The sequence below is a fragment of the Tenrec ecaudatus genome, chromosome 2 (genome assembly GCF_050624435.1).
Source record: "Tenrec ecaudatus isolate mTenEca1 chromosome 2, mTenEca1.hap1, whole genome shotgun sequence".
Classification (NCBI taxonomy): Eukaryota; Metazoa; Chordata; class Mammalia; order Afrosoricida; family Tenrecidae; genus Tenrec; species Tenrec ecaudatus.
This window is the reverse complement of record NC_134531.1, coordinates 149,958,156-149,983,791: the sequence shown is the minus strand read 5'-3', so window position 1 is coordinate 149,983,791 and position 25,636 is coordinate 149,958,156. Positions and strand designations below refer to the sequence as shown.

Here is a 25,636-nt window from a genome sequence, read left to right as displayed (position 1 = left end):
GTCATGAGCTAGCATTTCTTTCTCAAGTCTGGCAATAAGAACCACATAACTGGAATTCACTGTAAAAAGGACATCACAAACTCCACCATGAGATGTAATACCACCTATGACAGGATTCTATCTGTCCAGTCAATAGTGGTATTTCTTGTTAGAATTCCTTGATAGAAATTCAGTCAATAAAACTATTTTTCAAAGTTTCCATCAATCACAGAAGTTAGTGATGAAGACGTTGAAGAATCCTACCAAAGACTTCAGTCTGAAATTGATTCAACATGCAATCAAGATGCATTGATAAGTATTGGCAACTGGACTGCAAAGGGTGGAAACAAAGAGGAAGGAGATAAGGACTTGGTGATAGAAATGAAGCTGGAGATCACATGAAAGAATTTTGCAAGACCAACAACTTGTTCCTTGCAAATGCCATTTTCAACAATACAAAAGACAACAATACACCTGGACTTCTCCAGATGGAATACACAGAAATCAAATCGACTACATTTGTAGGCCAAGGCGATAGACAAGCTCAAGCTCTGTAGCTAACACGCCAGGGTGCTGACTGTAGCAGAGAACGTCATTTGCTCATATGTAGTGCAGGCTGGAATTGAAGAAATGAAAACAAGTCTCCAAGAGCCAAAAACATGACCTTGGAGTCTCTCCCACCCCAATATTGGGAACATTTCAAGAACAGATTTGATGCACTGAACACTAATGGCCGAAGACTTGATGAGCTGTGGGAGGCCATCAAGACTATCTTTCATGAAGAAATCAGAAGGTCAGTAAAAAGACAGGAAAGAAAGAAAGATTAAAGTGGATGTCAGAAGAGATGGGAAAATAGGAGACTTTGACATTTGTTCTTGAACATAGAGTAGCTAAAACAAATGGAAGAAACAATGAAGCCAAAGAGCTGAATAAAATATTTCAAAGGGTAGCTAGAGAAGACAAAGTCAAATGCTATAATGAACTGTGCAGAGACCTAGAGTTAGAAAACCAAAAAGGGAAGAATATGCTCAGCATATATTACACTGAAAGCACTCAAGAAGAAATCCAAGCCTGAAGCTGCAGCATTCAAAGACTCTATGGGCAAAATATAAAGTGATGCAGGGAACGCAAAAAGGAGATTGAAAGAGTACGCAGAGTCACAATAGCAATCAAAACTAGTTGGCATTTCATCATTATAATGGAGGTAGCCTATCAGCAGAACTCAGTGGTGGTGAAAGAAGAAGAAACTGGCTCCAGGGATTGAGGAATAGCAACTGAAATATTCTGACACACCGATGAAGCACTGGAAGCACTTACCTATGCTAAGAAATTTGGAAGGCAGTCACTTGGCCAATGGACTGGAAGAGAATTACAGTTGTACCTGCTCCAAAGAAGGGCAACCCAACAAAATGCCCCAACTGGAGAACAGTATCACTGACATCATATGCCAGTAACATTCTGTTAACAACTGTACAACAAAGGTTTCAGTAGTACACTCGACAGGGATCTGCCAGAGGCCAGATTCAGGAGAGAACATGGAACAAAGGATATCACTGTTGATGTCAGACGGATCTTGGCTCAAAGCAGAGAATAGAAAGATGTTTACTTGTGTTTTATTGACTATGCTGATGCAGTTGACTGTGTGGATCTTAACAAACTATGGATAACCTTGAGAAGAATGGGAATTCACGAACACTATATTGTGCTTATGCAGAACTTGTACATAGATCAAGACGCAGTTGTGTGACTAGAACAAGGAAAGACTGCATGGTTTTAAATCAGGAGAGGTGTGTATCAGGGTTGTATCCTTTCACCATACTTATTCAATCTGTATGCTGAGCAAATCCTCAGAGAAGCTGGGTTGTATGAGGAAGAATGGGACGTCAGGATTAGAGGAAGGCTTATTAACCAAAGATCTGCCAGTGATACACTCGTGCTTGCTGAGAGTGGAGAGAGCTTGGAGCACTTACTGATGAAGATAAAGGACTGCAGCCCGGTGCAGAGTACGATTTCAATGTAAAAAGGACCCAAATCCTCACAACTGGACCAATAGGTAACATCATGATAAATAGGCACAAGGGTGAAGTTATCAAGGATTCTGTCTTGCTTGGATCCACAATGAATGCTCATGGAAGCAGTGGTCAAGAGAGCAAAAGATGCGTTGCATTAGATAAATCTGCTGCACAAGACTTCTTTAGAGAACGGAAGAGCAAGGATGTTACTTTGAGGACTAAGGTGCACCTGACCCAAGCCATGGTACTTTTCATTGCCTCATATGCTTGTGAAAGTTGAATAGTGAACAAGGAAGACTGAAGAAAAATCGATGCATTTGGACTGTGGTGCTGGGAAGAATGGAAAACACCATAAACTATTAAAAGGACAAACAGATGTGTCTTGGAAGCAGTACAGCCAGAATGCTCCATGTGCCTTGGACATGTTTTCAGGAGACATCTGTCCCTGGAGAAGGGCATCATGCTTGGCACACTGGAGGGCAGTGAAAAGGGGGTCAGTCCTTAGCGAGCTGGACTGACACATGGCTGCTAAGACGGGTTCAGGCATAGGAACAGCCGTGAGGGTGGTGCAGGGCCAGGCAACGTTTCATTCTGTTGTGCATGCGGTCGCTAGGGGGTGAAAGGGACTCAGTGGCACCTGACAGCAACAACCAAGACCACTAGACCACACTCTGCTACCGTAAAGCTGGAGGTCAGAGGTTACACTTCCGGCTTAAGACTGTTTCAATATACTCCTTCAACATGTTCTTTATGTACTTTTGTGGTTGATTTCGAGAGTGATTTTGGTACCATCAGCGGGCAGTTGGTTCTGTTTCCAAGGCTGGCTTTAGAAAGTGCAGATATAATCATTTTACCCCTAATTGGAAAACCTCTGAGAGGGCCCACTTTTCAGGAGTAAATTCCGCTCTTTTACAACAGTTTTCACGATCCGTAACAACAGGGCGAAACCCAACTGCCGGACATGATATCTCATCACTTGCCACACAAAAATACCATGGTCCTTTCACAAGCCTGTCATTTCAATACATGTGACTTGATTAATGTTGGCTGGGAAAGCTGACCCTCTTATCTCCATTCTTGCTCAGCCTAGAAAACGTCTTCCTGTCTGTCTGAGCACAATGCCAAATGCCAGCAAAATTAAGTTTTTTCTCCTGGATGCTCCCACAAGACTCTACCCGTCTGACTGAATGATACATAGCACCCTGTGTTATGGTTGATTATAGCCTCTTAGAACACGAGCACCTTTCAAAAAGTCCTGTCTTACTTATCTTCAGTCTATAGTAGATGCTCAATAAATACTTATCACAGAGGATAAAGATGATGAATCAGGGTAATTTTAATAGTTTGGGTACCAAAAGCATCCTAGGTTCAAATCCTAGTTCATCTTCTTAAAACAAAACAAAACTCATGGCCATCCAGTCCATGCTGACTCACAGTGACTCCTGTGGATTTCCGAAGCGATTTACTTGAGTGGAACATCCAGTCTTCTGAGGAGCTGCTGGTGGTTTTGAACAGCTAACCTTGAGGATAGGAGCCCAACTTGTAACTACTACACCACAGGGGCTCCTAACACACTGTTTCATAAAAGAACACTCAGCACTTCAGATTCATAGTGTGCAAAACAGAGCTAAAATCTTGACCTCAGGGGGTTGCTGTGAAAAAGGAACGAGATGATTGATAGAAGGCGCCTCGCACAGTATTTTTCAGATGGTAAGCTGCAAGTAAAAGTTAGCTACTGCAGTCTGCTATTTCTGACAGTGAACATCAGAAAGGCCCATCAGCTCCAATGGAATACACGAGTCAGTGCTGTGCTACCAACACGGACACAGAGCACCTACCGTGAAGACCCAGGCAGAATTCCTCATCAGCTAGCTTTTTCTCTGCTCTTCTTACTCTGAGATATTTACTTCCTAGAACCGTGCCAAGCATGGCTCTTGGCCCCGGGTGTGTCTGGGAAGATGGAGAACAGAGTTTCTGGACCACTGTAACATGGCAGGCATGTGATCAGGAAGTGTACTTTGGCCAAACTCACATTCTGTGTGAGAAATATCACCAAGGCGCCCATGAAGAAGACACAGGTGGGCTTCTCTGTGAGGACTGGGGCTCAGCAAGGTGGGTTGGGGGGGGGGGCTTTACACCCACAGGCCCGGTCTCAAGTGAGTGCAGATGATGCTAGTGACTACATAAAGGGGCTCCCCTTCCTTCCCAAGCCTGGGCGGAATGTCTAGTGCTAATGCTTATTACAGAGAGAAAAGAGAAACGACCATATGCTTTAGTCAGGACTCAGAGGCCTTTTCTTCAAAGAATATATTTCAAGTAAAAGAAACCGAATTTTCTGGTTCTCGTTTTAAATGTCAACTTAAAAGACAAAGATGCTTTGCCGAGTTTAGATATTTGTGCTTTAGTTCTCCAGACAGAGGCTTACAGAGGGTATCTGAGGGCTGGACTCACCATGACCACATGTTTTCTGCCTCCTAGTTGTGTAAATGTGGCCGCTCTGAGTCACCCAAGAGCACTTTTCATAAAAATATTACAAAAACATAAAACAAAACAAAACGAAAAAACTCCTGGAGTGGCCTGTATTCAGCATAAGTCACACATAAGAAATCAGAGCCTCCCCCTGAAGGAGCTTTGTGCAAAGCTGCCAGCAACAAGGTTGTGAGGCATCATGCAGGGCGTCCGGGAAGAAACCTACCAGCAATCCCCCGACTCTAAACAAAACACCAGTGGAAATGTTCCAACAGCTGATACAGCACTGGAAGCACTCGCTTGTCTATGTCAAGAAACTTGAAGGCAGCTACCTGGCCAACTGACTGGAAAAGATCCGTATTCATACCCATTCCAAAGACAGGTAACCCCACTTCCTGTAGAAATTGTCGGATAATATCATTCATATCACATGCAAGTACATTTTTGCTGAAGACCATTCAACAGTGATTGCAGCAGTATGTCAACACAGAGCTGCCAGAACTTTGAGTCCGATTCAGAAGGACCCGGCACCAGGGACCACACTGATGCCAGATAGGTCTTGGCTGAAAGCAGAGAGCATCACAAAGATGTTTGCTTGTGCTTTCCTGACTGTGCCAAAGCATTCCACTCTGTGGATCACAACAAACCGCGGATAGCACTGAGGCGAATGAAAATTCTAGTATACTTCCTTGTGCTCACGGGGAACCTATGCATGGATCAAAACAGCCTTTCGAACCGAGTAAGGGAATACTACATGGTAAAAATTAGGACATGTGTGAATCAGGGTGGATCCTTTTGCCATACTTATTCAATCTGAGCAAAACTGAGTGAAGCTGGTCTATATTAAGAAGAATGTAGCATCAGAATTGGAGGAAGGGTTATTAACAATTTATGATATGTAGAAGACAAAACCTCGGTTGCTGAAAGTGAGGAGGACTTGAGCACTGGCTGAAGAAGATCAAGGATTGTAGTCTTCAGTATGGATTACAATTCGATGTCAAGAAAACCCAAATCTTCAAAAACGGGACCAATAGATAACATCATGATGAATGGAGAAAAGATCGACGTTGTCAAAGGTTTCACTTTGCTTGGATCCACAATTAATGCTCATGGAAGCCTCAGTCAAGAAATCAAATGATGCATTGCTTTGGGTAAATGTGCTGCACAAGGCTTCTTTACAGTGTTGAAGAGCAAGTATGTCATACTTTGAGGACCAAGGTGCCCCTGGTATTTTCAATCACTTCACATGCATATAAGAGCTGGACACTGAATGAGGAAGACCGCAGGAAAATGGATGCATCTAATTGTGAAGAAGACTGAAAGAATCGTGGAGTGCCAAAAAGAACAAACCCATCTGCTTGGTGCCGTGATTAAGTATTGGGCTCCTAACTGCAAGGTCCGCAGTTTAAAACCACCAGTTGCTCTGTGGGAGAAAGATGAGGCTTTCCACTACCACAGAGTGACTGTGTCAGAAACCCACTGGATTCAGACTTGAATGGTGGCAGGGAGTCTGATTTGGGGGATATGTGCTTTCACTCACAAGCCTGCACCAGCTTCCATAAGAACACCAGTCTTAACTAATTCAACCCACCCTCAGGCAGAGGCTAATGAAGAACACAGAATGAAGCACCACCATACCTTTTTCATATGCACACTGCCAAATAAACATGAGCGCGTAATATGATCTATAATTCCCCCAAGCCAGGTGAGTATTTCCACCAATCTCTTGCTCACCCGTCCACAGACCTGATCAAATAGTTCATAGTTCATTTCTATCTCTGTACTTAGTGCCTCGGGCTGGGGTGGCTGCTTGTTTACCTAAGTTTAAATGTTGTGACTAGTAAGTACCAGATCTTTTTTTTTCTACTAAAAAGAGATAAATTGTTTTATTAACCAATCACTGATTATTACCTACAGAGTATGTGTGCTTACTTTTACATGGAAAAAATGGGTTATCAGTATTCGTTACACAATTGCTGTATGTGGGAATAATAACAGCCAATAATAAAGCCAACACTCTTTTCAGACTAACTATCAATCTCCAAATGATAGCACACATGGAATATTGCATTCTAGTCTCTAACTTTGGAGTCAGAAATGTTTATAGAAATAAATATGAAGAAGCTGGTGAGAAACAGTATGTTATGGCAAATAGCCATGGAACCCTAGTAAAAGGCTCCTTAGTTTCTCACCACCTATAAACAGCTTCATAAATCATTTGGAGAAAGATCTGCAATCCTGGAAACCCTACGAGTTGGAATCAACTCGACAGCAGTGGGTTTGTTTCTCGGTTTAGCAGGTGTATAATGCTCCATGAGCTCCAGTCTTAAAGCTTACAATGACACACGTTGATGACCTCAGTTTGGGTGGGTCAAGGATCAGTAGAGGCTACAGTGGGTAGTTCTGGCTTAGGGTCTCTCATGACCTGCAGTCAACATGTTAGCTAGGACTGGCAGTCATTTACAGACTTGGTTCAGCTAGAGGGCTGACTTGCAAGAGGACCACTCAGTGGTTGGCCAGCAGGTCTGGTTATTAGCACCCAGCCTCAGTTCCTCTTGCTGGGCTGTGAAACTGCCAACTCTCAACGCGGTGGCTTGCTTTTCCCAGAAGCAATTCCAGAAGCCAAGACAATGTCTTGTATGGCTAGTCTAAAAGTGAACTACCTCCATGGGGAGGAGACGAGCCAGTCAGGGTGCAGTATAGCAGCGATGAAACATACAACTTTCCTCTAGTTTTTTAATGCTCCCCCACCCATCACGATCCCAATTCTACCTTACAAATCCAGCTAGACCAGAGCATGTACACTGGCACAGATTCAGAGCTGGAAACACAGGGAATCCAGGATAGAAAAACCCCTGAGGACCAATAATGAGAGTAGCAATATCAGGAGGGTAAGAGAAAGGTGGAGGAGAAAGAGGGAACCAATCATAAATGATCTACATATAACTCCTCCCTGGGGGATGAACAACAGAAAAGTGGGTGAAAGGGAGACATTGGACAGTGTAAGACCTGAAAAAATAATAATTTATAAATTATCAAGGGTCATGAGGGAGGGAAGTTGGGGAAGGGGAATGAGGAGCCGATATCAAAGGCTCAAGTAGAAAGCAAATGTTTTGAGAATGATAAGCAACCAATGTACAAATGTGCTTGACACAATGGATGGATGGATGGTGATTAGAGTTGTATGAGCCCCAATATGATGATTTTTTTTTAAAGTGAGATACCTCAATGCCTTCAATATCCTACTGATCACATAACCAAGAAGAATAACAAACCAGCTGTCATTGAGTTGAATCTCATTATGGGGACCCATATGTTTCTGAGATGTCTAATGGCTGAGATCTCTAGGAATATGATAACCAGACCTACCTTTCCCAATGTGTCTCTGGGAGATTTGAACTGGCTGAGCATGGAACCATCTGCATTACCCAGCGAGTCCTGATCATCTAGGCCAGTCCCACCGGGTGTGGGGCAGAACTCCGTGAGGGAGTGAATTTCAGGAAGTGAGGTGTACAAGGAGGACTTTGGGAATTAGTTCCTTTAAGGGCTATTTCGTTTGTCCAATACATATTTCAGTGCCTACTAAGGAACCCTGGTGGCAAAGTAGTTATGCATTGGGCTGCTAACTATAAGGCCAGCTGTTCGAAACCACCAGCCACTCCTTGAGAGAAAAATGAGGCTTTGTACTCCCCTAAAGAGTTATAGTCTCAGAAACCCACAGGGGCGATTCTGCCCTGTCCTATAGGGTCGCCATGAGTTGGAATCAACTCAATGGCTGTGAGCTTGGCTTGGCTTATGAAGCCACTAGAGAGCAAGCAGAGAACAAAACAGACAAGTCATGAAGCAAGTACTCCAGTGGAGGGCAAAAAGGCAATCGACAGAATAAATGCACTATACAGTATGCTAGGCAGTGACAAGTGCTAAGGAGAGAGACAAAGCAGGGTGAAGGGGTGAGGGAGTCCTGGAGGTGGGAACTGTTTGCAACTTTAAATAGAATGAGCTCAGCAGGCAGGCTTCCCTTCGAAGCCTCGAGGGAGGCACAGAACCATACCACGTGGGTGTAAGGAGAAGCACGTTCCCGGCACTGGGCAGAGCAACCGCACGGGCTTTGAGGTGGGCACGCAACTGCCATGTGGAGAAATGAGCAAAGCAGTGAAGGGACTGGAGGAAGGAAACGAGGGAGGGGCGTCGGAGATGAGACAGGGAAGCAGCGGTGGGAGCAAAGCCTGGTGGGGCCTCACGGGCTGTTGCCTAGACTGTGACTTTCACTCAGCGATTATGAGGAGCGTTAAGGAGGTCTCAGCAGATGCATGATATGATCTGACTTAATATTTGCGAGTCTCATGTGGGTGTCGTATATCGGAAGAAGCAGGCCAGGGGTGGAAGCAGGGAAGCAAATGAGGAGCCTTTTGCAAAAACCCAGACAGAAGATAACGGTGTCTTACATCAGGGTCCTTATCAGTGAAAGTGGTGAGAAGTCAGATCCTAGACTGATTTTGCAGGTTCTCTCGCATGATTACTTCCCCATTTTAGGCCCTTCTTTGGGAAGAGCAGCCTTGTTATTTTATTTTGTTTGGGGAGGGTGGATGGGTGGGTTGTTTTTCAGATCCCAGAGCTGCAGCTCTCACATGGTGCCCTGGAGAACACTGCTGGTTCTGAGCAGTCTGAGGGGGACAAGCCCTGGCAGGGGACAGATGAGTGCACTTCATGCCCTCCAGCCCCATTTTACAGGTCGACACACTCTGTAACATCAGGTGGGAGAGACTTTTTTAAACAAGACTAGAAGCCACAATACCCTAGAGGAAAGGCCATCTGTACAAATTAAACAATGCATGTGAGGAAAAATATCATTTACAAACATTTAAGTGGGCAAACTCAACAGCACACTAGGAAGCTGGAAAAATGTTTGCAGTACAAATAACTGAAGTTTAGGATCCCCAATATAAAAAGGCTCTTCTAACTGCTTTGAGTGGCATCACGTTAGACAGTGCCGGACCGAGTGGGAGATGTGTCGCAAAATTCAAAATCAAGACAAAGACCAGACTTATTACTGGTCTGATAGTGACTGGTGGATTCCCCGAAACTCTGGCCCTGCGACACCCGTCCAACCTGGAGCTTCATCCAAACTTGGAGATGAATGTCCATGCACCAACAGACAGACAGGCTAATGAAGGGAGTGTTTTGAACAATGAAAACACTGCTACTGAAAAGCAAAAGGGCAGAACTTCGTCGAAGAGCGGAGCCTACAAACAGCAGGAGAAGGGTGCACTGACACAGGGACTCAAGAAGGAAGCGGGAAGAGTGACTGCCACACTGCACCGACGTCACGAAACAGAGCGCCTATCAAGGTCACGTGGAAAACGAATGTGCTCCGGAAGCTTTCACTCGAACCACAATAAAAAAAGAAAAGAAAAAGAAGGTAAATCATATCGTTCAGACTCTTGTGGTTGTTGAATTCCCCCCACGCTCATGGGTCCACCTGCTTTGCGACACTGGGATGCCTGAGGGCATTCTGGAAACAGAACTGAGTAACACAACTGCTTGAAGTAATTCTTTCATAACACCAATAGAGCAAAATTATCCCTATGCATGTCCAAAAACGGGGGTTGGGGGTGTGTTGGGGGTTTGAGAATAAATGTATGAAACAGTCACGTAGAAAAGTGGATAAGGGACATCTTCAAAACCAGGCTGGCCCTGATCCTCCTTCACGGAGTGCTGTGACGGCCGGCTGGCGTCACATGCACAGCGCCAAGGAAGTGACCACCGCCACCATCCCGGTCATCGCCATCGGCACCGCCACCAGCAACGGCATCCCCAAGTAAGTCAGACTTGAGTCAACCCTGGATGTCAATTCCAGTACAGCTTCCTCTGAAGAGCATTCTTCTCTGGGAGGGAACAATTATTTATTACCTTTTCGTGATTTTCTATTAGGATCTCAATAACGATGTTCTGGAATTTGATATCCATGATGGCTGCTACAGTTTCTTCCTGGGGCCGCAGCAGGGTGGGTCCAAACACCACGCCAAGGTTGGCCACCGTCATCAAATTCTGCTTGTGGTTGTTCGCAACACTGGGGGGAAGGAGAAGAGAGGGCGTGCGTGAGGGACACTGTGATGGGCACACAGCTCACTTCCCTGAACCCCAGCTTTCACACCATCCTGGGACGCCCGAAGGCCAACTGATGCTTTCCCACTCAGACAGCAGTCTACCAAAGTTCCTGGAACCATCAGTGTTCAAATGATCTTATTGTTTCAGGTTGTCTCCACCTTTATTGTATCTATTCTACCTAAAACAACCCACCTTGGAACCAAAGGAACTACCTTCCAAATCATGTACCTTTGCATAGGCGACGCCCTGTTTCGCGAGTATCAAAACCCAAGACCCAGCTGTCGCCCATCAAGACCATCCCACTTCACAGCGACTCAAGCGAGCATTACCGCTTGAGATCAGGTAGCTTGATCTTTCTCCCATCCTAGCGGCTGGTGGGTTTGAGCCACCAACCTTGCGGCGAGAAGTCCCGCACTTACCTGGCAGGTGACTTCTAATCCTTTAGTTAGAGTTTTTGTACTTGGGCGCTGCCTCAACTTCAACCACAGCCATGCCTACCATTTTCTCTGGTGTGAATATAGAACTTCTCAGCAGGGTCCGTGCATTTGCCAGCATGGCCACAAAAGCTTTACCTTTTTACACGGATAGATAGGAATATCTAAAGCCAAGTCAGGAAGCTCAGCACTTCCGACTCAAGACTTCATCACTTTACACTGAAACACGTGTCTCCCACCCCGGGCAATGCGTGCCACAAAGCGGCCTAAAAACGCACGCCAGCATATCCATGTCGACGGGTGTGCTTTCGCTGTCACTTGAACTGTGACTCCCAGGAATACCAACAGCAGCAGTCACTGAGGCTGAGTGGCCTGTTAAATACAGAAGTGTAACTCTGGGCAAGCAATTTGTTTAAACATTTTTCTTACCCCAAAGCCCCAGCCCCAGGGACCTAGCTATAAACCTCAACTGTTCAACAGCTGGCCCTGCATATAAACATACACAAATTATTTAAAGGCAACAACAACAAATGGTTAAGTTAAGGCCACTCCTAAGAAAAACTCTCCAATCACCTGTCAGAAGAAGGAAGCCATTCATTACTAGCCCAAAGCTAGGGCGAAAGTGGGGAGGGGAGGGCCGTTTGCAGACGCCTGCCTCCCCAGCGTGCAGGGCTATTTATGAGGCATGTTTCCACAGTCATCTATAAATGCCCACACTGTTTTCTTGCATGCCACTCTTCTGTGGGAGGAGAAGTCCTACTGCCTCCCATGCCAACATACTTTATTGAAAGACGCCATCGACCAGTTTTTACCAGCAGATGTGTGTTTCCTAACGTTTTCTAGGGCCTGGAGTTTAATTTGATATAAACTTCCTCCCCTGGAAGGGCAGGGTGTGGTTAGGCATGGGTAATTTAGCAGTGGCCCAGGCCAGGCAGGAAGAAGAGCAGGGAGAACCACCAGCAGCCTCTCACTTTTCCATAGCACTAGCTCTGCCTCCTCTGTTGCCAAGCCACCCTGAGCTGCAGCACGTCTCCAGTCGGGAAGGATGAATGCTGCCCTCGGGGCTCCCGTCCAGCGACCTGGACAGCCTTGGGTTCTGCCCACCAGCAAGTATGCATATTTATAGGTTGCCGTCAGCGTCGGCTGGCTCCTGGGTGCGGGAAGTGAATTCCATGGCCTCTGCTGCTCTGCCCACATGGGCTAAGTCCGTAGACTGGGCCCTCTTGTTAGAAAAGTCCCTTGTGCAAATGAATCAACAAGCTATTTCGGTATGAACCCAAACAAATCAAACCCACTGCCATGGAGTTGCTTCTGACACACAGTGGCCCTATAGGACAGGACAGAACTGCCCCGTGGCTTTCCACGGCGGCCGGTCTAGGGAGGAGATTGCCACTTCCGAAGGGTTGGCAGGTTCTAGTCAATCTTCTGGTTAGCCACCGAGTGCTTTAACCGCTGTGCCATGGGGCTCCTGTCAGGTGTGAGAGCACTTGCAAATGGCAGAGCCCCGTGAAAAGGTACAGGCTGGCTGATGTTCGGTTTTCACTACATGCCTCAGAGTGTGAACACCACAAACAGAAGCAAGGGGCCTGCTGCTGGGCTGATTCCGAATCATAGCAGCTCTACCAGGACACGGCAGAACTCCGTAGGGTTTTCCCAGGCGGCCAGTCTTTACCGAAGCCAACTGCCACATCTGTCTTCCACGCAACGGCTAGCAGGCTTGAACTGCCAACATTTCAGTAACCAGCCAAATGCTTGGCCCACTGTGCTAAGTACGATCTCGGCGTTCAGCTTCATTCTGCCCGCGCCCCACTAGTTCCTGTCTGAAACGCTGATCCCATGAGGCCTTTCGTCTGCTGAAAACTACAACAGTCCTGCCTCGGGTCTCAGCTCTTGGGCGAGGACACAGGGACATGCTACAGGTCAAGTTTTCTACAATGTGCGTATAGACCTGTAGTGGGCCCCAGGACTTTCCAAAGCAAGCCTATACTTCCAAAGTAACACCCCTTACTCCAAGCTCACCTCCACCTCCTTCCCTGCCACCTGTCAGTTTGCGCTTGTTAGCAAGTGACTCAGGGTGTCTGGGAGTTGGTCTCCTCAGAGCTGAAGAAAGGTGGGGGAGAGGCAGAAGTTACTGATGTCACCAGGTTGCGGGGCCGATTCCATGTGGCTGCATTGCCCACAAAGTGTCCGGATGGGGTGACTCCCTATCTTCTTTCTACTTGCATACACCCCCTTGTCTTCGCCGCGCCATGCCCCTCCACCTAAGAATGGCTGACTGTCTTCCTCTGCTTGCCACACTGGCGACTTCTCCCCTGTCCTCGTGCTCTCGTGGTCTCTCATCCTTCCCCAGCCCCCTCCCCACTCGTGGAGGCAGGGGGCCCCTCCCACCGCCCAAGGCCAGGGCTGTGCTCTTCTTGGGACCACCGGGTACCACCAGAGCTGAGACGATGTCGGGCACTCAAACAGCATGAGGGATGGTCACTGGGGCATCAGGGGCTGATGGGAGCTTCTGTGTAGACACAACACAATTATTCTGACGCCAGCTACTTCCTCATACAACCTCAAACAATTATTGATGTCCTTTGGGGGGGTAGGGGACTATGTCTCAGCTCTTGTCCCAAGCACCCTTTTCAATGTCTGGAGCTTGGCTCCCGATGCTCAGATTTAATTAATGAGAAATAATTATTCTTATTTGTAGGCCCTGGTGCCCGAAGGCATTTGGGAAAATGTACAGTAATTCTAGATCAGGAACTTGGAATATAAAGAGGCTTGAGGCTACCTAAACATAACTCATTTCCCTTTTAATGATCCGTTTTATTTTCAGAACTTGAAAAACACATTGCTCTAACTCTTCTGAAACTTTTCTGGGAAGAATGAAAAAGTATGGCGCCTTTCATTACTAACTACCATTATCTTCTGGCACACTGAAGTAATAAATTGATCTGTCACTTGATTATTGCTGCTCACAACTTGGTAGGGCTTTGTTCATTACTTTGGAATGAATTATTAATGGCTTGAGCGCTATGTATCCCGGAGAGAAAGGGCCAGGCCTCAGCCTCTGCTGGCATCAGCCATCCATCACAGCTTGGCGAAACCTGAGGCGTGTGGGAAGCAGGTTGGCAGAGCACGGGGAAGCTTGCTGCAGCCACCAGTGCAGGACCCATTCATTAGCAAGCTCTGTAAAACACAAGTGCCCGCTTTCTGTTGTGGTAACAGAGCTGTTTGAGGTCTTCCTCACATGATCCAAGAAGTCTTGTTGGGTCTTGACTTTCAATCCCCACACTGACGTTGTTTTGGGGTTTTTTTTGTGCACATCACACCCCATTGAAGGAGCCTGGCCACAGGCCTTTCAGACTCATGTGCCCACATGGAATGTTCTGAGCTGTCTTTGGAGAGAACTGACAATTCTATAAGCTTTTCAGAGGATTGTAGGGAAACAATTCCATAGGATAATTCCATGGGGACACAGGTACCCTTTAGCATTTACTAAGCTGCATCAGCTGAGAAACTGGATCTCCTGTGGGGCATGCCTTAAAGGTAGTTGCCAGGAGATTTACAGCCCTGTGTCCTACAGTTGAGGAACCCTGATGGCATAGTGGTTACGAGTTGAGCTACTAACCATGGGGTCAGCAGTTTGAAACCACTAGCCACTCCACGGGCGAAAGATGAGGCTTTCTATTCCTGGAAAGTTAGTCTCAGAAACCCACAGGGGCAGTTCTACTCCAGCCTGTAGGGTCAGCAGAAGTCAGCATTGACTTGACAGCAGCGGGTTTGGTCCTACAGTTTCCTTCCTGAGGTAAGAGCATATTACGGGAAGGAGCTCTGGCTAGAGGGGCCCTTTCCCAGCAACGGGGCAAGAGAAAGTGGACACGAGCCTCTCTGAGAAGCAGAGGCTCTAAATGATTTCCAGGCGAGGACGGTGTGAGGGTGGCCCTGGTAGGAGTACCACGAGGGGAACAGACAGTCCACTGATCCATGAGTCCACAACTTCACCATCCGGCAGTGTGCCATGGCTTAGAATTGGGAAAACTCGGCTCTAGGACTATACAAAGGGGTTAGAAGTAGATTTCATGTCACATGATTTGGACGAGTCATCGGGAGGAACCAGCACCTGTGAAAGTACTCCATGTATGGTAAAGTAGAGTCCGTGAAAGAGAGGGAGACCTTCAGCAAGAGCATCTGACGTAGTGGCGGAGGCAAAGGGCGCAGGTACAGGAATGATGGGGAGGATGACACAGGACCAGCAGCATTCTACTGCGTCATGCTTAGGGCTGTGACTGTGGTCTGAACTGACTCAATGGCACCCAACAACAGGTCTTTAAGGCATGTGCATTATCTCCATTTTGCAAATACACAAAGTTAAGCTAGAGAAGAGAGCCTGGCTGGAGCCAGACAGGCCTGACCAGCTGGGTGACAGTGGATAAGTGACCACCCACCATGCTGTCACAGGGATCACATCTGCTTTGCACAGGCTTAAATGAAAGCCGGGCTCTCTAAGTGCTAAGCAGTACTTTATAACAACAGATTGGGCCCGGTGTGCCCAACAATGCCACGCCTACCACAGCATCTACAGATAGGAGTCATCGTGAGACCTGGAATGCTATGTTAAGATACCAAAGCCAAGTCTTGGCTCCACTGGACTCCACAAGGTGAAGAGCCAGTGATGTCTGTCCTGAACTGCCATCATCACTGAGCTGCTGCCGCCCCTATTTCTCTGCTCTAGCCTCCAGTGATAAATCATTATGAGAAGACACACCTACCGGGTACTTTAAAGTTCATAAAAGAGTGCTATAAGAATGACTTAACATTTTTTAACTGTTTACTTGATCTTTTTAATAATTCTAGGCAGCAACTCGGATTTTTCTGACATTGCTCCAACTGAAACATATATTCCTATGTGAGTGGTAGTCAATTAATACGGGCCTTCTAGCCACAATGTCTTACGTGACGCATTGTAATGCTGGCCTCTGCGCCTGTGGCTACAATCCCGTGTCGGAGGGCATTCCCACTATAGCAATGGACAGGAGGGTTAGGGTGGGATGAAGACCGGACTTTAGTGGAGGGTGTGAACCAAGTCACACCTTTTCCTTGTGGACATCGTTAGACTTTCCCTCAGCAGAGGATGTGATCACGCCACATTTTTTGTTTCTTTGGGGGTGTCTTTAAGACTCTATCTGAATAGAGGATGTGAATTAAGACCCCGTGCTGGGTTTTCCTTGGATGGGCCCTATATGCAGTTCTCACACACCTCACATGGAAAGCCACAGTTCCATGTCCTGACTGAGCTTGGGTGGAAGGAGGTCTGCTCTGACTTTTGGACATTTTTGGTTTCTGGCTCTGGACCCTGCATTTGGCTCGCTTATGCCTGACCTTCGGATCCACCACCATCTGAGACATTTCCTCAAAGTTTCATGAGCTTACATGGGACACTGCAGTGAATCGCGGAACCCAGGGGTGTGAAGGAATATGCACCAAGGAGGATTGTGTGTGTGTGTGTCTGTGTGTGGTGGTGGTGATAAGGGGGAGGAATGGATCAGGATACCATCTCAAAAGGGTTGGACATTTGGGACATCTTTAATCTCCAACTCCTTGGTATTAATCCTCTGGTGTTAATACTTCCAGAATACATTATTACCACACTACGCAACATTTATTACTGCAAGTACACGTGCAAACACACGTGGGTAGCAAAAATAAAAGTTTCCAAAACAAGCCAAGTGTGATGCATTCTGGAATTTTCTAGTTGATTCTTTGTTAATCCAAAAAATGGATTTCACAATCCACTAATGTGTCATAATTTACAGTTTGAAACACAATCCTAAGACTAGATAGTACAAATATCATCTCCATTCTGTAAATACGGAAAGCTAGGGTAAGAGAACTAGTGTGCATAGTAGCTGGTGTCAGAGAGGCCTTATCAGCTGAATAATATTGGGCCAGTCACTTGGTCTCTTTGAACCTGTTTCCTAACCTGAAAAACAATACCTACCTCATAGAGTTGTAACGCTATGAAATAAGATGATGCGAGGAGACTTGATCTAAAATAATGTCTTAATAACAACAGCAGCTTCTGTTATGGGACACTCTGGCAGTGACACAGTTAAGTACATGGTTCCTGAACAAAAGGTTGGCAGTTCAAACCTACATAATGGGTTCCACGTAGTGGCTCTGTGGAAGCAAGCAAGCAATCTACCTCCATAAAGACCACAGGACAGGAAATCCAATGGGGCAGTCTTCCTCCCCCAGTCTAGGGGATGTTCTAAGAATCTATTCACCCATATCTAACAACAGTTCTTGCTGATGGCGGTGGTCAAAGTAGTGGTAGTAAAAACTCCCAAACCAAACTCACTGCCACCAATTCGATTCCAACTCGTAGCAACCTATAGGGCAGGGCAGAACTCTCCCTGTGGGTTGCTGAGACCATAACTCTTTATGGGAGTGGAACGTCGCATCGTTTTCTGAGGAGTGGCTAGTGGTTTTGAACTGCCGACCTTGTTGTTTGGTGAGCAGTCCCATGTGTAACCCACTATGCCACCAGGGCTCCTGATAGTAGTGGAGCAAATGCCGATGGAAAGCCACGCTGACAGTGGTTCGCTTGATATCCCGTGCAGGAACCTACAGTGGTCTGACCTGCCTGGGGCACGGCACTCCACCTCCCTCACCCAGATTTCAAAGTCTTCTGTTATCCTCCCGATCTGCATGTCTTTTCATTCTTATTTAAATTAAAAAATAGTTTAAATCTACAGAAAAATGCATATGCAATTTTAATTTTCCATCACTTTCCTATGTGCACTTTTGGCTTAACAGCTGGGGAGTTAGCTGAGCTGCACAGCTAAAGCCAATCTGCAGAACGCTGCCTCATGAAAGCCACTTCCTCAGGCCCTCGCCTGCCTGGCAGCTGTGCCCCTCGCCATCCACAGCCCACCACCCGTGAGGGCCCAGCTCTGGTGTGTTTACACTAACCCCCGCCTCCGCACCCCCACCTCCCCCTCCCCTGACTTCACTGGGGCTCTTGACTTTGCAGCGTCCCCTCTGCATGCACAGGGAGAGGGCTGGCTGAGGATGACTGATGGTTCCGATTCTGACAGTAGTTGAGTGGGAGGGCCACTGAGCTGCAGTAGACAGACAGCACCTTCTCTGCCCTACCTTCTCAGAGACAGGGAGGCTCGGAGCAATAGGGCCGAGAAGGGTTTGATGGAAGTGGAGCTGCGGAAAAGTCAGTGCGTGTGCGTGGTTAACCAGACCAGTTGAGTTTCCAGGGTGGTCAATCCAGTTCCTTTCACCAACATCAGATTCCTGCATGTATATGGTGGCGTGATGGAGTGCATGTGAGTTGCCTGGACCTGCTGTGGCAGCTTGGGCTGGGAAGTGCTGTGGAGACCTCAGCTGAGGAAACAATGGAGCCATAAACACGGCTTTGCTGGATTGCCTAGGTGGCTGGCAGTGGTGTGAGAGTTTAAAATCAATTCTTCTGTGTGTTGACGGTGACCACGTTCATTAACCAGATGATCATCAGCACCTTCTGGGAATGGTTATTGAGGGAGATGCAGGATCTGAAGCTTTGAATGTCAACTGAGGGTGTCTTGTGGGCACTTTCCTGTAGTCTCTCTTAAGTTTCATGTAAACCCTTGGAGGCAGGTGGGCACTGCCATTCTATGGATGAGGAACCTGAAGGCCTGAGGAGCGAAGTCTTGGGTCTGAGGCCCCAGAGCTATTTGAAGGGCAGAGCCAAGTGTGACCAGCAGACTCCATGTGGGCCTGCTTTCCTCGCGGGACTCAGTGAGAGGCTGGCGTCGACTCAGTGAGAGGCTGGCGTCGGTTCAGAGAGGCACTCTTGCCTCGGACAAACCAACCAGAAGGCTTATTTGGAGAAGGGCACTTACAGGCTTGAGATTGTGGGGGAAACACAGTGATTACAATGGAAAAGAAAAAATACTCCTCCACATTCACTGCTCAAATTATGAAACTGGTGAGAGAGAGGAGGAGGGAGAGAGAGAGAGAGATATCAGCAAAACAGAGAAAACCACATTTAGGCCGGTGAGAGCAATGCTACACTAACCACCATTCTCCCTTAATTGTAGCGAAAAATGGCTGCATGCATGACAGAGTTATGAAAATAACGAAATGTCCCTGAAATATACCAGCATTCCACTTATAGATGTCTGGCACAGTCTGGAAATGGTGTCCTAATCATGAAAGAACGAGCACTGGAGGCATGAAAGCAAATTACAAGGAGTTGGGGGTGGAGGGGCCAGGGAGAGGAGCAGAAATGCCCAAATGGTCTCCATTTCCCCCAAGAGGTCTTGATGCCCCTCCGGGCATCATCCTGGGTGCTTCCCCACAAGCACCCTAAAGATGTGTGAGTTCACCTCTGCAATGTCTTCCTTACCTCTGGCGAAATGGATAAAGTACATTTCAGGCGGATGAGCATCACTGCAGAGGTATTGAACACTGCCCACCATTCGGCACATCGACTTTAACCCCTACGTGCAGAGGCCCACTCGTTCCTGGAAAGTCTTCAGAGGAAAGGGATTTGGGGGCATGATGAAAAGATAAGGCATTCTTTGGATATATGAGGGGTACCCCCAAAAATCTGGTATGAATTTCTTCCCATTAGGCAAGGATCGAACAATGGACATTTCACCTGTTTTGAAATGAGGGGGGAAAAAACAGGGAGGTGCTGTCAGCCATCCAAAGGAGGTTGAAAATTTTTCCAATGATCGAATTGCAGATTTGATAAATGCATTAAGTGTAATAGAGAGTACTTAGGTGATGACATTTTTTTGTAGAAAAATTTAAATATATAACTTTGAAAAAAATCCAGGTTTGGGGGTGGTACCCCATCGTAGCTTGCAGTCTAATTCAGGGGGTGTTCTAAATCAGTATATAACCAGCTCTAGTTCCACTCCACTCCCCTGTAACCAACAGAAAAACTCCCCAAGACCCCAAACCAATTGCTGCTGTCAATTCTGACCCATGGTGACCCCATGCTCGGGGTGAGATCTGTACTGCATAGGCTATCCAGTGCCTGTGGTCACCAGGCCTTTCTTCCTGTAGTCCAACACCACCTGCTTAAAACCCACCAAAGGGTTTCCAACTAAGCTCCACGTTGAAAACCCTCAGTTTCGCCTAATAGGTCCTGCCTAATCCATCTGATCCCTCTATGGCCATCTCCTCCAAACTCCTTTTCTTGCTCTTTTGCCCTTGGCACCTCCGTACTGCTGAGCCACCTCTGACAAAGGGACCCTGCAGCTCCTCTGTCTGACCCTCTCTTGTCAGCATTCTCACTTCACCATCAGGGAGGTCTTTTTGGATACCCTCATGTTAGTCAGGTCCCTTGCTGTAATTCTAGTTCCTCGATTCTCCTTCAGACATGACTGCATTGTATGTTTGTCATTTGCTTGTAAAACTGCCCTGTCCTTCTCCTGTTCATGCTAGCAACTCTAAGAAGGCAGGAATAGTGTTGGCCTCCCTTACTGTCATTCCAGCCTGGAGCTTGCTTGCCCTCCTCAGCTGCGGAATAGAAGGAAAAATGGAAAATGAAACCATCCTCCAGGAATCTCCTGTAGTTCTTATTCAGGCATCTTAAAGATGTGTGTGTGTGTGTGTGTTTAGCAATGTCTCCTTTGCCTCGGGTGAACTGTATAAACTTCACTGGCTTGGGGAGGCCACCTTTTTCTAAGGGCTCAGGTGAGACTGTTTTGGTTTAAAGTTTTGTGTGTCCTGCTGGTAATGCAGGGGCTGTGAAGAGGGCATTGGCCAGAGTAGCACACCCACTGCCAGGTGTCTATCCTTGGCCACGCTGTGAATCTGGAAGGCAAGAGACCATAAATATTCACAGGGTGTAATTATCATTATTATATGTATTACCTAAAACACATTATACCAACATAAACTCACATTATACTCTTACAAAACCTTCTAGGATAACATCTTCTCCATCTGACTTTTTCTTTTCGCATCCCTTTTGAAAATCCATTTATTTCCTGTCTGCTTTTGATTATTATTATTATGAGTGTCAACATACTGGCCACTGATAGAGTACTCTGCACGCACTGGGAGCCAGGAATAAGCACAGCATTGACTACCTCAATTGATTTTTATAATAAACCCTGTGAGATCAGTTCCACATGTAGAAGCTGAGAGACAGAGAAACTCAGACATTTGTCCAGCGTCTACTCTCTACTAAGTGATACAGCTGCAATTTGAGCCTGTTAATCTACAGCCTAATTCCAAAGCAGCTATTCTTAAATGTTCTGCTCCCCGGCAGAAAAAGAGGGAGATGAAATTCACATTCAATCTATATCCTTCCGTTCCATCTTTAGGATCACTCGTCTTCTGAACACAGTCTACATTACAGAGTTTATGAGTAAGATGAAAACCTGATGATTTTGAAAAGGTACTTTGGCAGCCAACAAGGTTAATAGGTTCACCACTGTCTACCAATACTGTATATACTTGTGTATAAGCCAAGTTTTCAGGGCAGTTTTGTGGTAAAATTAGGTGCCTCAGCTGATATTTGGGTCGGCTTATATTGGCATATATATGGTATTCAAAATCTCTCAACTTTTCTAGCAACAATGAAACATACAACTTTCCTCTAGTTCCTAAATGCTTCCTGCCCCCACTATCATGATCCCAATTCTATCTTACAAATTTGGCTAGACCAGAGGATGTACACTGGTACAGACAGGAACTGGAAAGACAGGGAATCAGGGAATCCAGTGCGGATGATCCCTTCAGGACCAGTGGTTCGAGTAACGATACTGGGAGGGCGGGGTGGAAAGGGGGAACCGATTACAAGGATCTACATATAACCTCCTTCCTGGGGGGCGGACAACAGAAAAGTGAGTGAAGGGATATGTTGGACAGGGCAAGATATGACAAAATAATAATTTATAAATTATCAAGGGTTCATGAGGGAGGGGAAGCGGGGAGGGAGAGGTAAAAATGAGGAGCTGATGCCAGGGGCTTAGGTGGAGAGCAAATGTTTTGAGAATGATGAGGGCAATGAATGTGCAAATGTGCTTTACACAATTGATGTATGTGTGGACGGTGACAAGAGTTGTATGAGCCCTAATAAAATTATTTTTTTTAATCTCTCAATTTTTCTATTGGTAAAAGACTAACCTTGGTCATGAGAATTATTGGACTCCCTTCAGAATAGGGCAAGTCTCATGAACAGCAAGAATTATACTATTTAGGCTAAGCTCCTTGTTTTCCTAATTAGTCACTTTCTTTTGGAGTTGCGAAAACAGGCCAATCGATGACTATTTACACTATGTTGTCTCAGAAGTCCCAGGTGGTAAAGTAACGCACTCACTGCTCACCAAAGGCAGGAGGTCAAAGCCCACTGCCTCAGATGAAAGATGTGGCAATGGATTTCTGGGTACAACCTCCAGCCCCTGAAAACCCTACCCAGCACAGTCCTCCTCTGCCTCCAACCAGGCCATCCTGTGTCAGAACTGGATCCAAGACCACTGGCCAGTCACCCACCCCCAGTAAGGGGTGGACTACTAAATGGAAGGTAGGTGGTTCAAACCCACCAGACCCTCTGTAGGAGAAAAAGAGGCTATCTGCTCCTATGCAGATGTATAGCCCCAGGAACTCTGATGGGGTGGCTGCAACAATGGGCTCAGACATGAAAACAGTTGTGAGGACTGGCGGGCCCTGGGTTCTTCTGTTACACATTGGGGTCTCTATGTTCGGGAACCAACCGGATGGCAACTAACAACAACATTGCCATGAGTTATAACTGACTTGATGGCAATGAGTTGGCCTAGATTTGGTATAGGCATATGTAAAAGGGCCCTGGTGACACTGGCGATCCAAAACCACCAGCAGCTGAGGCTGCCTGCTCCTATACAGATTTACAGGTGCTCAGGGCCGCTGTGAGTTGGAATTAACTCAGGGGCCATGGGCTTGGTTTCTGGTTTATGCAGATGTAAGGCGTATTCCTTTCCAGGACAAATAATAAATGCCTTAGCATCTATAAGCACTCCAAGGAATATTTGATTGCGTTTTACCTCTGATCCTGGACTTTTTCAGGACCCAGATTGTAGCCCTCAGGACCCAGACTGGGAAGGGCAGCATGCACATACAAAAAGACCTGCAGAAAGTTGGCCCGGGAGCCCTGCTTCCTGGAAAATTACTTCACTATTCCAAATTATATAACCATCCATTTCTCCAATCCAATGTAATTACCATCTGCAAAACATTTTTCAGTTAATAAAGTACTTTCAACCTCATTATCGTTGATTTATTGATTTTGGAGCTTATGGTATCAAATCTGGAGAGCTGGCAGAGGCTGGAGAAGGTGCAACACAAGTGACTCATGCAGATGCCCACCTGGTGTCATCAAGGGCAGCAGATGCAGCAGCTCCTGTTAGTGACACAGCCTTTGAGGAGCCCTTGGCCACAGTGCTTGGTCATGGAAAACAAGATGGAGGACTTTATGCCCACGACAAGCGTGCAAGTGAGCCCGCCCAGCCCGAGGCGGAGGGCACATCACCCATTCCTAAATCAACCAGCGCTGCTGCTGCATGCCCGTCAGGTGCCAGAAACTGCTGTCAGTGCCCGGAACAGAGAGGGGACCATGCCAGACAACACCCAACTTCTTTGTCTTCGGGGAGCTTACGTTCTTTGGGGGTGGGATGAACAATAAACAAAGTGCGTGCTGGTAAAGTGAAACATACAGCAGGGAATGGGGAGGGGTGACTGTTGGGGAACCACTGCCATTTAGACAGGGGGGCCAGGGACGGCCTCACAGAGAAGCTGTGGGAGGCGAGGAAGTGGCCCAGAAAGAGAGTTACAGGCAGAGGAACAACAGGTGCAAGCGCCCCAGGTAGGAGCAGGCCTGGCAGGTTGGCAGCACCAAGGAAAGCGGTGTCTCTGGAGCAGAGCAAGGGAGCGGGAGTGTTAGGAGAAGCCTGGGAGACAAGGAGTTCAGGGCGGCACAAATCCTGCAGGGCTTTGCAGGCCACTGTGAGGGCTTTGTTTCCCACAGAGAGAGATGAAAGCAATTAGAGGTTCTGGTCAGGGGGTAACAGGATATGTGTGTCCTCACGCCCTGCAGACTCAGGAGGGTCTCCAGGACGGAGATGTAAAGGCTCCAATTCCAAACGGATCAACGGGTCTCTTCAAAGAGCGACATGCAAACACCCCAAAGGGCCCCAGCCGAGAGAGGTAAAGCCATGAAGGCAAAGTGGAGCCCCATTAATGTGTCTCTAAGCAAGTAACAGGGGTCAGGCACACTGCCTCTGCACCTATGTCTGTGTTGACAGGGTCGGTCCCCCACATGGTTCCCTGCTTGCTCCTTCGCCACTGTGCTGAAAACCTCCCGGGGGAAGACTGTCGATGCAGGACCTGATCTTAGCCAATCCTAAACTAGAGACATTAGGTAAGTAAAAGCCAAGAGGGCAGTCGTTCTCAACCTGTGGGTCGTGACCCCTTTGGGGGATTGAACGACCTTTTCACAGGGTCGCCTAAGATCACTGGAAAGCACATAAAATATTTCCCAATATATAATGACATATTTTTTTGTGATTAATCACTATGCTTTTGTTATGTTTAGTTATGTTCAATTTGTAACAATGAAAATACACCTTGCATATCAGATATTTACATTACAATTCATAACAGTAGCAAAATGACAGTTAATGAAGCTACAAAGAAAATAATGCTTTGGTTGGGGTCACCACCACATGAGGAGCTGTGTTGAAGGGTCACGGCGTTAGGCAGGTGGAGCTGCACCTGTCGGGAGAGGATCAAGGCCCCACCCGGGTAAGCGGTCTCTCCTTTCATGGAGCTTTTTTTTTTTTTTTTTCAAATGAGGGAAGTAACAACCCAGCTGACTGGCACAACGTTGAAAAGAAGTGCACTTTCATTCCATAAAGGAAACACAGAAAATTACTCTTCTAGCCCTGAGTCTGAAATATACTGAGAGGCTGAGGTGAAGAGCTGGTTTTAGTTCAAGGTCTAAATTACCAAAATAAGAAAAATTTATGTCCTACCTTGCCCATCTCGGAATTTCTGGTCTAAACGTAGACATTCAGTTAATAGAAATACACCACACACAAAACCAAGTTATTTCTAGGAGTTCTCAAAGGGCCTTGGCACCTCTTGGTGTACAAGAGCCCCCATAATGCCTGATGCTAAACAAACAGCATTCATTTGAAAAGGCATCACACGCTTTAATAAGTACATAAAAGTGAAGAATCTCAGGGGAGTACCCTTCAACATTCTATGCCAGCCTAGGTCCTTTGTGCACTAAATTCGTACCAGCTAAAACGTCAATGTAAGCTCAAGTTTCAGTGAAACAACAGCTTAATATAATTATTTATAGATACAAAATAGTTGCGCGGGTAGATAGTGGCACATGCTAGAGTCAGAGTGAACGAGCAAACCTGTCATGGTGATTGCCTTCGTCACCCAAAGGGGATTATACCCCTAGAGACACATCAACGCAGGCAAGGCAAGCCCTCGTTTTTCCTCTCCTCTTAGGCAGTACAAAACTGAAAGCCCATGGAATTCTGCTCCCTTGGAGGCAAATTATAAAACAAAGTGCAGCTCAACAAACAGGAACAAGATCCAGGGTGAGAAAGCCAACATCTCATCAGTCCGAGAGCAGCAGGC

At 46.7% G+C, this 25,636-nt stretch overlaps 1 protein-coding gene across 3 annotated transcripts in view; it reads right to left on the bottom strand.

Annotated features, from left to right (window-relative positions):
- Window positions 1-25,636, bottom strand: part of ARHGAP26 (Rho GTPase activating protein 26) — a 522,575-nt gene that overhangs the window by 120,747 nt on the left and 376,192 nt on the right. For all 3 annotated transcript variants that reach the window (XM_075541756.1, XM_075541758.1, XM_075541757.1), the window contains exon 18: window positions 10,371-10,530. In XM_075541756.1, coding sequence (XP_075397871.1) covers window positions 10,371-10,530 — 160 coding nt within the window. The remainder of the gene's footprint in view (window positions 1-10,370; window positions 10,531-25,636) is intronic.